The sequence below is a fragment of the Hipposideros armiger genome, unplaced genomic scaffold (genome assembly GCF_001890085.2).
Source record: "Hipposideros armiger isolate ML-2016 unplaced genomic scaffold, ASM189008v1 scaffold_830, whole genome shotgun sequence".
In the NCBI taxonomy this organism is placed as follows: domain Eukaryota; kingdom Metazoa; phylum Chordata; class Mammalia; order Chiroptera; family Hipposideridae; genus Hipposideros; species Hipposideros armiger.
This window is the reverse complement of record NW_017732180.1, coordinates 160,007-175,715: the sequence shown is the minus strand read 5'-3', so window position 1 is coordinate 175,715 and position 15,709 is coordinate 160,007. Positions and strand designations below refer to the sequence as shown.

General features: G+C 50.8%; 1 protein-coding gene across 1 annotated transcript in view; it reads left to right on the top strand.

Annotated features, from left to right (window-relative positions):
* Positions 1-15,709, top strand: part of XYLT1 (xylosyltransferase 1) — a gene marked incomplete at its 5' end in the record, with an annotated part of 333,684 nt that overhangs the window by 185,441 nt on the left and 132,534 nt on the right. Inside the window, one exon of the mRNA XM_019629188.1 lies at positions 14,530-15,037. Coding sequence (XP_019484733.1) covers positions 14,530-15,037 — 508 coding nt within the window. The remainder of the gene's footprint in view (positions 1-14,529; positions 15,038-15,709) is intronic.

Here is a 15,709-nt window from a genome sequence, read left to right as displayed (position 1 = left end):
GGAGGGCGCCCCCCCCCCCCAGCAGGGCCTGCCTTCCCCGGGGAGCCTGCAGTGACTTCAGCATTCGGCCTGTATTCCGAATAGTCAGTGTGGGAGTCCCCGCCTCCTTCTGTCTCAAACCGTTCTTCAGTGAAAAGTCCAGGTGGAAATACTGCCTTAAGGGGAAAGGAAGTGACTCACGCTGGGGCCGTAAAGACAGTCGGGAGACCTGATGAGATAGACCCTGGCGGCTCCCAGAAGCTGAGGGACTCAGCGGAACTCAGAGCCGCGTCCCATCCAGAGAGAAAGCAGCCTGTGTTCAGAGCCGTGGTACCGCTCACAGCTTGAGTGCTGTCAAGTTCACAGAAAGAGCCACCTAGTGGCCTGAGCATCTGGTCCACCGGGCCTCCCAGAACCACCTTCTGCTGGGTTTGTTTCATGGGCCGTTTGAGGACAAAGGGGAGCTCCTTTGTCTGAATCCAGACAGACTTCCAAAGTCAAGGCGCCACTGCTCAGCGCCCCCGAGGAAGGGACTTCTCCAGGAGCAAATGGTCGTCCCACCTGGATGGCACTGCTCTTGGGGCGAGTGTCAATCTCCAGCACAGGAGCGGCCGAGGAGGCAGGAGGCACCCTTGCACCTGTCGCCCAGGCACCCAGCCTCTCAGCTCCTCTTCTCACGTTCCCATCTCTGGGGCCTGACAGGCCTGGCCCCTACCCCTGCTCACATAACCTCTCCGAGCCTCAGTGCCCTCATCTTTAAAATGGGTGCATGGAAACATTTCACAGATGTTGCATCCGTAACACACATTCTGTACTCTCCGTCTTATTCGGTTGTTGGTAGGTTGGTTGTTTATCTCAGTGTGCTAGACTGTAAGGCCCCTGACAGCAGGCATCTGTGTATTTTATTCGTACACACATCCTTGCTGCTGAGACAGTGGCTAGCATGTACTTGCCACTCAGTAAATATGCATGCATGAGTGCATGGAAGGTCGCTGTGGAAATTTGGATGAAATGATGTTGATAACAGCTGCCGCTTTTGCTTAGCTCTGTGCTGTGGATTGTGCTTTTGGCACAGGTTACGTCCACGTATCTTTACCTCAACCCTTGAGGTTTAGGTATTAGTACGCCTGTTTCACATAGGAAGGAACCAAGGTTCAGAGAGGGTAAGTAACTTCCCCAAGGTCACACAGCTAGGAGGTGGACAAGCCAGGTTTCAGATCCAGAAGAGCTTGCACTTGTAGCCCACTCTTTGCACAGTGTCCAGTGTGTCATGGTGGGCCACAATTGCCCATCACCTTCTTTTTGCTCAGCCCAGTTTAAGAGCTGGGCATTGGATGCATTCCGTCTGAAGAGAGTGACAAGAACCTTCCTTTCAGGCAATGGCAATACACACAAAAGTTGGCTGTGATGGGGTTTCGTGTGTCCCTCCCCCGCCACCGAAGCTGGATAGACAAGGTCATGTCTAGTGGACTGTGCGGCCAAGGACAGCACCTGCCATCCCATAAGCAGCAGCAGCCCTCAGTCCAGGATGTAGACATCGTTTTTCAGCACCTTGGGCTTGGGCATTGCTGTTTCTTTAAGCCCCGTGGCCCTCCAGTAAAGGTGGCCATTCTCCATGTCCTGACAAGCTCGCGTGTAAACAGGGAGTGCCAGGGGGGTGCCCGCCATGTGCAGGCAGCAGGCCTGCAACACAGCAGCCTCTTTCGGGCCCTGAGCCAATGGAAACATGCTTGGAAGCCCCTGGTGGGGCGGGGGGTGGGGGGCGGCACAAGGCAAACACAGGCCCATAAGGGAGATTTAGGGGGCGACGGCAGCATATGCATTTGTACCTCTGCATAGTAAAAATAATTTATTGGCAGTTGCTGGGAGGCTTGGTTCTAAAGCCACATAGATGGCAATATTAGCTGCCTTTCCCTTGCTTGGGCTTTCAGATAATATAAATTAACTCTGTGTGTGTGTGTGTGTGTGTGTGTGTGTGTGTGTACACGTATATACTTATTTATTTATAGGCGTCTTTCCTTATTTATATTGCTGGCTCCATGAGCGTTTACATCCCTTTAGAGGCTCTGCAGTAATGAGCTCGCACGTGTGTCATCCGTTACCCACTTGTGGCAGGGTGTGTGTGTGTGGGGAGGGGCACCCAGCAGATGCAAAGAATGAGTTTGAAAGCTGGATGTCTTTCATCAACAGGAGGCCCATTTGTCTCCTTAAGTGCCTCTTTCCCAGAGGACCTGGGTGGGAGAATGTTAGGAAGGTGACGGCCAGAATAAGGCTTCTAGGGAGTTGAGGCAAAGGGCGCCGAGAAGGTGTGTAGGAAAAGGAACCCGCCCCAAAGAGTCTGTTGGGGTTTGCAAAGTACAGAGCCGCGGTTAGTCTCAAGTCACAGAGACAGGAAGTAAGGCAAAAGGACTTTACACCAAGGACCCAAGTGGTTTAAGGAACCTTCTACTGGCTTACCCTCTCCTCCTAAAAGACTCCAGCCACCCTCGGGGGTCACTTTCCTCCAGGGTCTTCAATGGTGTCGCCCCCTGGGGGTCTTTTGGGGAACATATGGGGCACTCCACAAAGGCTAGGTTTTTTTTTGTTGTTGGTTTGTTTTTTGTTTTTTTTCCGGTTACAGTTGACATACAATATTATGTTAATTTTAGGTACACAACATAGCGATTAGACATTTATAGACCTTACGAAGTGATCCCTCCGGTAAGTCTAGCACCCACCTGACACCATCCAGAGTTATTACAGTATTACTGGTTATATCCCCTATGCTGTACTTTACATCCCTGTGACTGTTTTCATAACTGGCAATTTGTATTTCTTAATCCCTTCCCCTTTTTCACCCAGCCCTCCAGCCCCCCTCCCATCTGGCAACTATCTGTTTGTTCTCTGTATCCATGAGTGTGCTTCTGTTTTGTTTGTCCATTTATAAGTGAGATTCCACAAACAAGTGAGATCATGTGGTATTTGTCTTTGTCTGTCTGACTTATTTCACTCAGTGTAATACCTACCCTCTAAGTCCATGCATATTGTCGCAAATGGTTAAGATTTTTATGGCTGAGTAATATTCCATTGTATAATGTACCACCTCTTCTTTATCGAGTCATCTATTGATGGGCACTTAGGTTGCTTCCACATCTTGGCTGTTGTATTGGGTTGTCGGAAAAGTCATGACATATTTTTCTGTTTTTCGTTGCAAAAAAAAGTCATCACTTTCCCGACAACCCAATAAATAATGCTGCAGTGAACATAGGGGTGCATATATCTTTTCAAATTAGTGTTTTGGATTTCTTAGACAAATACCCAGGAGTGGAATTGCTGGGTCATAAGGTAGTTCTATTTTTAATGTTTTGAGGACCCTCCATACTGATTTCCATAGCAGCTGTACCAATCTGCAATCCCACCAACAGTGCACCAGGGTTCCCTTTTCTCCACAACCTCGCCAGCACTTCTTGTTTGTTGATAATGGTGCAAGGCTAGTTGTTAATACCCTGTGGGAGTAGCGTGTCGGATCATAACCATGCTGTGTGATTTGGAGCATGTTTCTTAACCTCTCTGTGCCTCCATAGTTTCACCTGGAAAATATGGATACTAATAGCATCTACCCAATAGAGTGTTTTGGGATTTTTTCCCCCCCCAGCTTTATTGAGGTATAATTGACAAATAAAACTGTAAGCTAGTTAAAGTGTACAATGGGAAGATTTGATACATTTATGAAGGGATCCCTCCCCCATTAACACATTGTTGCGGGATTTTTTTTAAGAGGATTTGTATCCAGCGTTTGGCACAGTTCTTAGAATGAATGTTTGATACGTGTTCCCTATGATAGTTGTTAGTAACAAGTTACATTGTTAGTAACAAGTTACATCTAAAGTTTTGCTGGCCCTTCCTGCACTTGAGTCCTTCCTTTGCCTCATGAACGTGCTCTTTTTTTTTCAAGGCTGGGCGGGCAAAAAAGCTACTTTCCCCGGACCCCTTACCGGCTTCCAATTCCTGACTCAACCCCTGGCACACAGCCATCTCCACCCCCGTCCCCACTTCTGGTCCTGCACAGAGATGAATTGTGTATACATAACCCCCTTCCCTCTCCTGCGTTGGAGCCCCACCAGCAGCAGGAAGCATCTCTCAATTCACTTCCTGTCCTTCGCCTCTGCCATGCCTGGCGGGAGTAGGCACCCAATCAAAGCTTCGGGAAGGAATCAACTGGCGCTCTCCGCCCTATCAGACGCAGCTCCTTAATGCGTCTTTAAAAATACTCCTTGTATCTGTCCTGAAATGAAATCCATGCTTATCACCTACTTACGCTCACAAGCCTAAAACAGATCAATATACTGCCCTAATCATGACATAAAGAATATAGAAAAGTAATTTGTAACAAAAGTAATGTATGTTGCGTCCTGTAAATGGTCTTCTCAGGCCTTCACGTGCAGATGAATCGAGTCACCTGGGGATCTTATTAAAAGGCAGATTCTGACTGGGTGGGGTGTCACCGATGTGTCCTCACACATTGAGAACGGGGCACTTAAATGTATAGACGCAAATCTGCGTCACTGGTCCACAATGTGTTCATTTCTAAGAAACCCCAAGGGGATGCAACGCAGACCTTGAAGACACATGAAAAGCTCAGTGGTTACAAGTGCAGGTGGATAACAAGTGTGTTTATTGGTGACTTGCAATCACAGCTTGTATGGACGTCAGCGACGTCATTTTCTGAAATTGAGGTAAACCTCTGCATGATGTAAAGTCTCCCCCGTGCATTAAACGGTAGTGACTTTCCTAGAAACTTCGGTTACATTGAAATCAATCCAGAAGTTCTCGGTGTCATATGTAAATTCCAGTGAGGTTCCTGGCAGCCGTAATTAAACATGAGCTGTTCGTCCATACGACATCCAGAGAACTTGAGAGGTGCAGGATGCAGGAAAGTTCTTCGCTGCTCAGCTATGCATGCTCGCATATGCACTGCTAGGGACCTGGTGCCCCCCCCCACTCACAGCCAGGAGCGCCCCCCAGTTGCTATTGGCAACCAGAAAGGCCACCACATGTTTTCCTAACACCCATGGGGGCTGTCCCTCTTCCATCAAAGCCCTGGAATAGAAGGGTTTGTTAAGGGTTCTGAGATCGTTGAGACAAGGCTCAGAAGATAGAGTTACTTGAAGGTCCTGGGTTCTTAGTTTCAAGTATCGCACTTCCCAGGTTCCTGGCGTGCAGGTGGCTGAGGGGACATGGGCCAGGCTGGAAGGGGGCTGTGGTGACCTGTAGAGCAGGTGCTCCTTCCTGATGCCACTGGGCCACTGCTCAGCCCCAAACGATTGTCACATGTAGGAATCCAAGCCCAGTGTTGTCAGGTCCCTGGATGTTTCGAGAGAGGACAGAAAATGCAGATTTTTTAGATGAGCTCTCCAGATTTGGAAATGTCTGAGATTAAAAGCCAAGCAAATGAAAACACTCTGTAGAGCAAACCAAACATCTGTGCATTTGATGGACTCATTGGGCCCCAGTGTGACCCCTGGCTTAAATTAAAGGATGCGCCATCAGTTCAGCGGCTATCCGCTGCCCGAATGAATGCCCCACCCCTCCTCAGGGCCACCCCTTTTTCAGAGCTGGGGACCCTAACCCTCCTGCCGTTTTCCTCACGCAGTTACTGCTTCCGCCTGACACCTCCAGACCCCTCCCTTTCTCCCCACCGGAACACCCTTCTTGGGTTAACGTGGCCCCATTCTCTGGCCCTCTCCTTTGTCTCCAGCTCAGCTCTCCTGGCCACAGTGGCTGGTCCCCAGCGACTGCTGCTTCTGGATGGGAACAGGGTTTAGAACAGCTCTGTCTCAACCAGGGGTGATTTTTGCCACCCAGGGGGACATTTGGCAATGTCTAGAGACATTTGTGGTCGTCACGGGGTGTTCCGTCTAATGGGTGGAGGTGACACATGCTGCTAAACGCCCTATAATGCACAGGACAGCCCCACAGCGAGGTGTTAGCCGACCCAAAATGGCAGTAGCATCATAGTTGAGAAACCCCGTCTTAGAGGCATCCAGAGGCTTTATTATTGAAGCGAGACTGGGTCATTCATTGTCACTGTCACCGTCACATCCGCCTGGTGGGTCTGGAAGGAGCACGTGGGACCAGGCTCGTGCTGGGCCCTGAGACGCTTCCATTGGACTCCAGGCTGAGGCCCCAAGAAGTCAGCATTTGTGGATTGAGCTCCAGACCATGTGGCCTTGGGCTGTGTCAGAGATAAGCAAAGCTGTAATGACAGATTTTAACTCAGAAAACACTATTGCAATAGGGAAAAGAGTCCGGCGTGAACTAAACTCCACTGCAACGTTTACGGAGATGGCCGGGCTTTTTAAAGGGCGCATGAGGGAATAGCAAGGGGGCGAGCGGGGGTTCAGTAGCGCCAGGGAAGGGGAAAATGATCAAAAGCATGAAAAGGGGTTCAGTCCATGTGAATCCCCCCTGGGTTTGCTAACTGGCGTGTATCCAAGTTAGGTGCCTCTGCTCCACAGAGACTGGGACCCAGGGCCCCTATCTTAGGGTTCGGCTGAAACAAACCAAATGCTTTTTCGGCAGCTTTGAGTTTTCTCAGGCATTACAAGGGGGGCTGGAGTCATTCTAGGGATGTGGCCCTGGGCTGTCAGAAGCCGTGCTAGCGTTTGTCTCTAGAGGCCAAGGTTGAGGCCTGGTTGAGAAGGGGTTCAGAGAGGCCTGGCTAGAGTTTGGTCAAGGGTCTTGGTCAGCTGGTCATTCTCCCTCCCTGAGGATGGTTCAGGACTTCAGGGTTCTGGGTTCCTGCTGCCTCTCTCTATGAAAGTATTTATCAGCACCCCAGTTCCACTCGACCTAGATTCTGTCTTGTGTGTATTTATTGTGTGTGCAAGTGAACTATAAATCCACAGGCTTGGCATATAGCAAAACACTTAAAAAGGTCCTAAACCTTTGTTTAAAATTTTCATTAATGAGTAGATAGTTAGGACTATGAGTACGTATTAGGTCAGCAGTTCTCAAACGTCCTTGATCTCAGGGGCCTCCCTTACACTTTCAGACATTCTCTGAAGGTTATACCTATCAATTATTTCTATTTAATGAAATTTAAATGAAGGCATTCTTAAAATGTTTAGTAATTTACTTAAAATAACTATTTTAGTACATGTCTATCTAAGTAAAGCTCTTATGAAAAATATGAACATTTTTTATAACAAAAACAAATGTGAATGGAGAGGCACTGTTTTACATTTTTGCAAATCTTCGTAATACCTGGCTTAATAGAAGCCAGCTGGAGTCTCACGTTTGCTCCTAATCTGTTGCAATTTTGCTCATCCTATAGCCTCTGGGTGCTTGTCAGAAAATGATTGAAAAAAGGAAACAAACGTCCTCATATCATGATGAAAAGAGTTTGACCTGGAAGGGCCCCTGAAAGGGTCCCGGGGACCCTCAGGAGCCCCCAGACCACACTTTGAGAACCATTATTAATTCTATGTCATCATCGCAAGCATTAATTCTATGTCAACAAGTCCTAGCTAACATTTATTAAGTTGTAGGCATTATGCTCGGTGCTTTACATGTATTAACCCTTGTAACGCTCATAAAAGCCCCATCATGTAGGTACAAGTTCTTACGCCCATCTTACAGAGAGGTAAACTGAGGCTCACAAAGCCAGCTACTGTGCCCAGGGCTATGCCATTGGCGAAGTGGCAGAGGCCAGATCTGAACGCCCCACACCTCAGCACCCTGCCTTTCCAAAAGATGTAGTTAGGCCTGCTCACCCAGGGGTCAGGCGCCAGCTAAAAACGCCCGTTGAGTGCCGAGCATTACCGAGCATCACGTAAAAGCTCTTTGGTTAAATAGAATTAAGTGTGCGTGCGCCATGTTATTTCACCTCTGCCTCACCTTTGCAGCATAGGTCTCCTTACCCCCTTTTTTTGTAAATGAGAAAATTAAGGCTCTAAGACGGTGAGAGTCTCTGCCTCAGGGTTAAGGGGCGGAGGCTGGCTCCCAAACCTGCTCCGTCCACCCCGTTTCTTCCTCCGTGCCCCATGCTTCACATTAACAGAAATAAATTGGCTAAACTTCACCGGACTTATTACTGAGGGTTCTATTAAAGCAGGCCCTGCCCATGCCCAGCGTGGCCCACGGCTTTCTAAGTGCTGGGCAGCCCAGCCATGCTCTGCGCATGCTAATGAGCTGGACCAGGGGCCTCCTTAGGTCTATTTGCATTGGCAGCCTGGGTTATGGCATGTGCTAATTGGACCCAGCCACACACACTGCGCCTCTGCCATCCGTCTACCCTGGCACTGAGGTCCTGCTGGAAGCAGGTGCGGGCTTCTCCTCCACTCTCCTTCCCAGTGGCCTTGGTCACCTTGGTGATTGGAATGAAGCCCCGGACGCTGAGTTCAACAGCAACCGACTACTCAGCTGGCTGTGTGTCCACATGGCACAAAGGACATCATAAACTGGTCGTGATGAGGACGCGGTGGGACAGGTGACCTCACGTCCGAGCTGCGCAACTGGCCAGGGTTTCCTTGTGGCCCCATCCCTATTCCTAATCGCTGCTGAGAGCTCTGGACCCTGGCAACCTGGGTTCAGATCCTGACTCCTCCGCTTCCTAGACCTGGACGTAGACATGTAACACCCCTGAACCTTCGTGCTCCCGTCCAAAACATGGGGAGAATAACAGCATCTCCTTAATAGGATCCTTAGGATTAAATGAATTAGCACGTGCCGAGGGCTTGCAACAGTGCTTGGGACATTGAAGCGTTGTCTGCATACGTTCTAATAGATGCCTATTTCTTAAACACCTTGTGTGCTGTGTGCTGGGCTTCAGATGTTCTCTCAGTGCCTGGGAGGAAGTGCCAGCCTCAGACCTCCGTGATGGATGAGGAAACTGAGGCACAGGGAGGTGAAATGATGTGTTCCCGTCCAAGAGCTGTCGCAGATAAGGATCAAAGGAAGATAACGGAGAATACCCGATGCTCTTAGGAACGTCTGTTGGTGCCTCAGTCCCTGGCCTCTTAAAGCCCATCAAGTAATTTCACAGTAAGCTGAAAGGACGGCACTTTATTAGCCAATCGTATGGACCAATGGCCAATTCAGAGACTGTTTTGCAACACACACTCAGGACCTGTCACTTTACAGGGGAGAAAATGGGACTGTCGTTCAAGCACGACAGTTCCCCAGGTCATCTCCCTCTCTGTCCAGTGTCCTTTCGACACAAAAAGAAGAGTAAAGGGTTATCAGTGATCAGACAGTTTAGAAAACACAGTGACCCACCTCCACCCATTCCAAACAGGGCCACAGGGCCCGGATTCATTTGATGGCGTGAGTACAGCTCCATCCTGACGTCTGAGCGCTAGCAAACCAGGGCAGGACCAGCCTACCCAGGTGTGTCTGAGACAGCAGCCTGGGTCCCGTAACCTGCCTCTGCCTCTTGGAGCCATATTGCATTTAGCATATTTCGACCTGATTGAAATTGGCTCTAAACGTGCCCAAGGTTGATTGGAAATGGAGGACATTATTGCATTTAATTATTTCTTCGGAATAAAAATGGATTCCAGCAGCAGCTTAGAGGTGAGGTAGCCCCAGAGCAATTAAAGTTTTGAAGCTCTCACACAAACATTTGAATGCAATCATTGTAATAACTACATTAAAATAAAATAAGTCAAAGGGCTGCATTTGCATAAACAGCCCAAGGTGAGCGGGTTGGACTGGTTGAGAAGAAAAGGGGGACACAACTGTCGCTCACAATGAAGAAATTATAAACAGCCTGTCCTCCAAGCAGAGACCGTCAGTCAGGGGCTAGCTGGCTGAGGCCCGATGTTAATTAGCAGTGAGCCTAATCGGGGTTTGCAGCTCATTGCCCCCCCTGATTTGGGCTGTGGACACGTTCAGGAAGTGGTATATACATCCATTCTCACCAGATTACCCATGAGGTAAGTATCATCATGTCCGTTTTCCAGATGAGGAAACCGAGGCATGGAGAGTTTTGAGTCCCTTTCTAGCCGTGTGACCTTGGCCAAATTATTTAACCTCCCTGTGCCTTTGTCTCCCTCCCTTAATCAGGACCAGTACTGCCCGCTTGGTCCTTTAGGAGAGGATTGGAGCGGTGACAAAAGCCGACACCTGTTTGTCTCCTGGCTGTTAGATGAAGAGTTAGGGGAGAAGGTGAGGTGATATCTCACGTCCATCGAGGGAGGGAGGGATAAAGAAAAGGCGCGCTCTCCGCACAATGGGATATTACTCAGCCTTGAAAAGCAGGAAGCCCTGCCATGTGCGACAGCACGGACGAAGCTGGAAGACAGGATGCTAAATGGAGTTAGCCAGTCACAGAAGGACATGGACTGCAGGGCCCCTCCTAGATGAGGACTCTAAAATAGGTCCGTAGAAGCAGAGAGTAGAACAGTGGCTTCCAGGGCCTGGCAGCTGAGGGAGCAGGGACTCGCTGATCATGAAGTCACCATTATACAAGATGGGTGCGTTCCAGATACCGTGCCTGTGGAGAGCAATAAGTGTATTTTGTGCACTTAAGCATGTGTTGAGGGCAGATTTCGTGGCACGCGTTCGTACCACAACAAAATAAAATTTTACAAAGAGGGAAAGTGGAGGGAGAACTCACGGGTTTCTGCAAACAACAGCCTTGACTCTGAGTGACAGGAGTTCTCGGGCCTCTGAATGATGTCTGATTCCCCCTGACTGAGCCTCTCTCTGAGTTTTCTGGAAGCTGTCTCACGTCTGGGGGCTCTTCCTCCCAGAAGACCAAATACATCCCTTCCCTCTTACACGCGAAACTTTTTTTTTTTTTTTTAAGATTTAATTGGGGAAGGGGAACAGCCAAGTTGTTGTCCTTCAGTCTTAGTTGTGGAGGGTGCAGCTAGCTCAGCTCCAAGTCCAGTCACCATCCGGCCGCCCGTCGGCAGCTCGCGGCTGCTCAGCTCAAGGTGCTGTGTTCAATCTTAGTTGCAGGTGGCATAGCCCACCATCCCATGCGGGAGTCGAACCGTCAACCTTGTTGTTAGGAGCACGCGCTCTCACCAGCTGAGCCATCCTGCCACCTGTTGGCAGCTCAGCGGCAGCTCAGCTCGGGCGCAGCTCCCTGGCCCATGTGGGAATCAAACCTGTAATGCTGTTGCTCACAGCTCATGCTCTTAACCAACTGAGCCTCTTTGCCGGCCCCACGCAAATCTTTTGATTTCCTGAGGCAGTGAGTCGCGTCTGGGGCCAGGCCCCAGGGCCACACCAAGCCCCTCCTCCCCAGTGTGGGGGCCTCTCTGCATAGAAGACGTGTATAAATCAGGAGCCGCGTTCGAATCGACAGTGACGCCTGGTCCTGATTGTCACACATTAACCAGAGGAATCGGCCATCCTCTGATGGTCAGATGGGCTCCGCCGATGGCAGTGTTTCTCGCGTCTGGTTTTGCTGAGGTTCTCCCAGGAGGTGGTAGTGAGTGCGAGCTTTTGAAATCAGTCGTTTATGGAGGTTTTCTGCTCGGGGGGCCAAATTGCAATCCTGAGTTAATGAGGAAGGAGGATGGCCCAAGAATCTCACTTAGGACGTGTCTGATGAGAGGCGACGCAGGTGGCTGCAAGGGGCAGAGGCTCACTCTCTACTGCTTCCTCTCTGCCCCTTTGTTAACCTCCAGACAATGGGCTTAGGGACAGAATTTAAATTCATTTTCTTAGTGGGAGTCGTCAAACTGATTTTCTGACTGTTAGAGGCAAAAAAAAAAAAAAAAAAAAAAAAAAGAATGGTTCTTGCATCTACGGACAGCTGGAAGGAAGAAAGCAGTTCAGGCTGGCTCCTGTATTAATCGGAATGCGCTGAACCATGCTGCAGTAACAAAGATCCCCGACTCTCAGTGGCGGAAAGCGACACACATTTATTTCTGCCCGTGGGTGGTGGGTTGGGGTCTCTGCGCCACACCGGCCTCGCTCAGGGCTGCAGGACCCCCACTCCCCTTGCAGCCAGTTGCTCGGCTGTGCCTCCTTTGCAGGGGATGGGAAGTACAACCCCGTTGTGTGCCTAGAAGGAAGAGAACTGGAATATTTGTTGAGCACTTTATTGAATACCATCCCTGCACCCAGCTCCATCCCAACCTAGGCTAACATGAGCAAACAGGGAGAGACCCCTAAACCCCTCTCACTTTCCCCCACAGAAAAGGGGGAGCTCAATGCCCCTTGGTTTTCCTCTCAGCCAAACAGAAGAGGCACTCTACGACGGCAAGGTTGGCACTCAGGCAGGTGCAAGTTCACGGCCTCCCCCTGCTGGTCATCCCCAAGCTGCTTTCCCCACTTTTATAAGATGGGAGAATAGCAGTACCTGCCTTGGAAGTTATTTCTGAAGCGCAAATGAGATGTCACCGAGAGAGGCTTGGCACCCGTGCCTGGCATCTGATTCGTGCTCAAGAGTGTTGTAAGAGCACCTTGGCCGCTGTTTCTGTTCAATGGCAGGCGGAGTACCTACGTCCTTATGGGGGTAATTGTCAGGATCCAATAAGTAATATCAGTGAATCACTTAGTATATGGGGTCTGGCTCATGGCGGGCGCTCAGAAAATGCATCTGAGAGGCTGCTTAGGATTCTCGGAGGGTCTCTGAACAGAAAGGAGGGAGAAGAGGAATATCGGTGGGGTGCCAGGACAGGTCAGAAAGGTCAGAACCAAGTGTCAGAGCTGGAAGGTCCCCGTCACCTACCAGGATGTAATGCCAGCCCCTGTGTGTGGCCAGCAGCCGCTCTGTGACCCAGCGCGGACCCAGCTCTCCCTTCTCGGCGTCGCTTTGCTCCCTTCTTCCTACCCCATTGCCTCCCAGCCCCTGCTGCCCCGAGCTTCTGGTGTGTCAAGGCTCCTCTCTGCCTCTCATGGACTCCCCGGCACTCAGTGGGCCACCAGCCAGCCTTACGATGGCATTTGCAGGTGACACGTCTGTCCCAGATCCGTTTAGCTGGGAGGGAGTGGATGGAAAGGGGGCCAGATCCCGTGGCACAAAGCCAGGCTGCAGTGTTTAAGGGGACACGGCGATGCAGCTTCTTGGAAGTGGCCGTTGGGGTTCTGGGCAAGGGAGGAGGTCTTGTGCCGGGTTGGCTGGGACCCCCAGGTTCTCCACCAGCTAGCCACGTTACCTTGGGCAAGTCGCTTGTTAGCTGATGCTCAGTTCCCTCGCCTGTAAAATGAGAATAATAGCAACATTTAACTTACAGAGTAGCCATGAGGGGTGTTACTGTTGTGGCAAAGACGAGAAGGGGGCAGCCGCATGTGGCCGCTGAACCGAATGGGTGGGTGTGCTGGGGACACAGCTGGCGACACCAGGCTCAGGGGAGGGGCGTCTTCTAAACTCAGTCTCCTGGACAGCTGGGGTTGGCACGCCGTTGCTTAAGGGGCCACACAGAAATATTTTAGGCTTTGCAGGCCAGACAGTCTCCGTCGTGACTGCTCACTAGCATAGCATGAAAGCAGCCATAGATAATACATAAAAGAACAGGCGTAGCCATGTTTCAATGAAACTTTATTTACAAAACATGTGACAGGTGGGATGTGGCCCCCAGGGGAGTTTGCCGACCTGCTCAAGGTGGAGCCATGCTGAGTGCCAGCCTCGCCCGGGGAAGCAGCACCCGCCATTCTCTTCCTCGGGAGCCCTTAGTGGGCACATTGAGGAAAACTGACAGGGGAGTCTCCCCTCAGATTTCTAGTCAGGGCCCACGTGTTTCTCTAGCAATGGGGGTAGATTTATGGGACAATTAGCATTCTCTGTGGCTTCGGAGGTCATCCCCTCGAGGGCCAGCTTTGGGACAGTGGCTACGCTTTCAGGTTAAGGGCTTGGTAATGGGCGGTCGGAAGGCAGCTGATTTGGGGTGCCCACCTTCCTGGAAAGACCCACACTATGCACTGTCTTCAGAATGACGCCTGACCAGTCTCTTGAGCCCCAGGCAACTTAATCAGCTCAGCTCCAGGCGCACACACACGTCAGGAGTCAAAGCTCAAACACAGGAAATGTCACGCGTGTGCGCTTCCCCGAGACTGAGTGTCAGGATGCTCTCCAAAATGCCAAGTGATGTCTCTCCCTCAGAGCTGACGTGGCCAGGTCCGATTTCTCTCACAGGCCTGTGAACATGCCCTAAAGGCAGTGAGATGTATTGTATATAACATCCTACCCACATTTCCTCCCCTTATATCTTGATAATGGCATGGCCAGCCCTTCAATACGCCATCCCAGCGTTCTCTGCTGAAATTTCAGCAGGAAGCTGGACCAACACGTCCGTAATCCAGTGGCAGAGACAGTCAAGGAGAAACTTAACTTGAAAGGGAGGTGTGGCTAATTAGTGACAGGCACCCAGGACCCTAATCCGGGCCCCTGAGCAGCTGCAAAAGCCTAGTTTCTCGTTGGAGCATATCGTGTTTCCACATGGGGAAAACCGAGGCCCAGAGAGACATTAAGCTTGTCGCAAAGGCAGGGCGTGAACCCGGGGCCCAGACTCGCAGACCCCTGTGCCCTGCTCTCCCGGGGCCGACCTCCTCAGCGCGATCGCCCAGTAACGTGTCTCCCCCTCCATGTTTCGTTCCTCTCCCCTCCAGGATGGCTACTTCTCTCACCGGCCGAAAGAGAAAGTGCGGACAGACAGTAACAATGAAAACTCGGTCCCCAAAGACTTTGAGACCGTGGACAACAGCAACTTCGCACCCAGGACGCAAAAGCAGAAGCACCCGCCCGAGCTGGCGAAGAAACCCCCGAGCAGGCCGAAGGAGCTTTTGAAAAGGAAGCTGGAGCAGGAGAAGGGGCAGGGACCTCCGCTCCCAGGCAAAGGTGCCAACGAGGTGCTGCCGCCTGGCGACAGAGCCCCAGCGAACAGCAGCCGTGGGAGGGAAGCCCCCAGACAGCCACACTCCAGGAAAAGCGGGGGCGGCTCCCCGGAGATCAAGCATGACCAGCCCCCCAAGTGCGACATCTCAGGCAAGGAGGCCATCTCCGCCCTCTCCCGCTCCAAGTCCAAGCACTGCCGTCAGGAGATCGGGGAGACCTACTGTCGTCACAAGCTGGGACTGCTGATGCCCGAGAGGGTGACTCGGTTTTGTCCCCTGGAAGGTAAGCGCCAGTCCCCCAGGCCGGCAGAGACGGCCCCTCCCCAGCCCTCTTCTGAGAATGGCCGCCCTGTGTCTCAAACCCCAAATTAGGACACAGAGATTCGATTTGTTGGTACTCCCTGAATTCTGAAGTCTTGTGTGAAAAAAGGGTTTACAAAATCAAATTGCCTTTTATTATAGCTTTAACCAATTGCCTTTCTGGCAAAGGAGGAAATACAATGAAACCAGGGCTCAGGCGGTCACCACAGGAGGCGAGGAGATGATTGATACGGTTTGTTTTCGGTCTCAGCGGAATATCAGGATTGGAATTGACATGAACATTATTGTAATTGAATATGATTCAAAAGCTTTCTAATTGGTTGCATTGACTTTGGAGGCTCTGAAAAAACAACCTCCCCGAGTTTCCTCCATCTAGAATTCCTTCCTTCCTTCCTTCCTTCCTTCTTTCCTCTTTTCCCTTCTTCCTTATTTTCTTCCTTCCCCGTTTCCTTATTCCCTCCTTCCTGCGCTGTGCTGGACACTCCTCTATGTGCTGGTGATAAATCAGATCTCGTGCTGTGAGGCAGTGAGAGAGATCAGACCCTAACAGGTGCGCCATCCTCTTCAATATTTACACGGCAGGTCAGAGAATCAAGAAAACCGGGCGGCAGGGTAGGGAGCTGGGGCGGGGGGG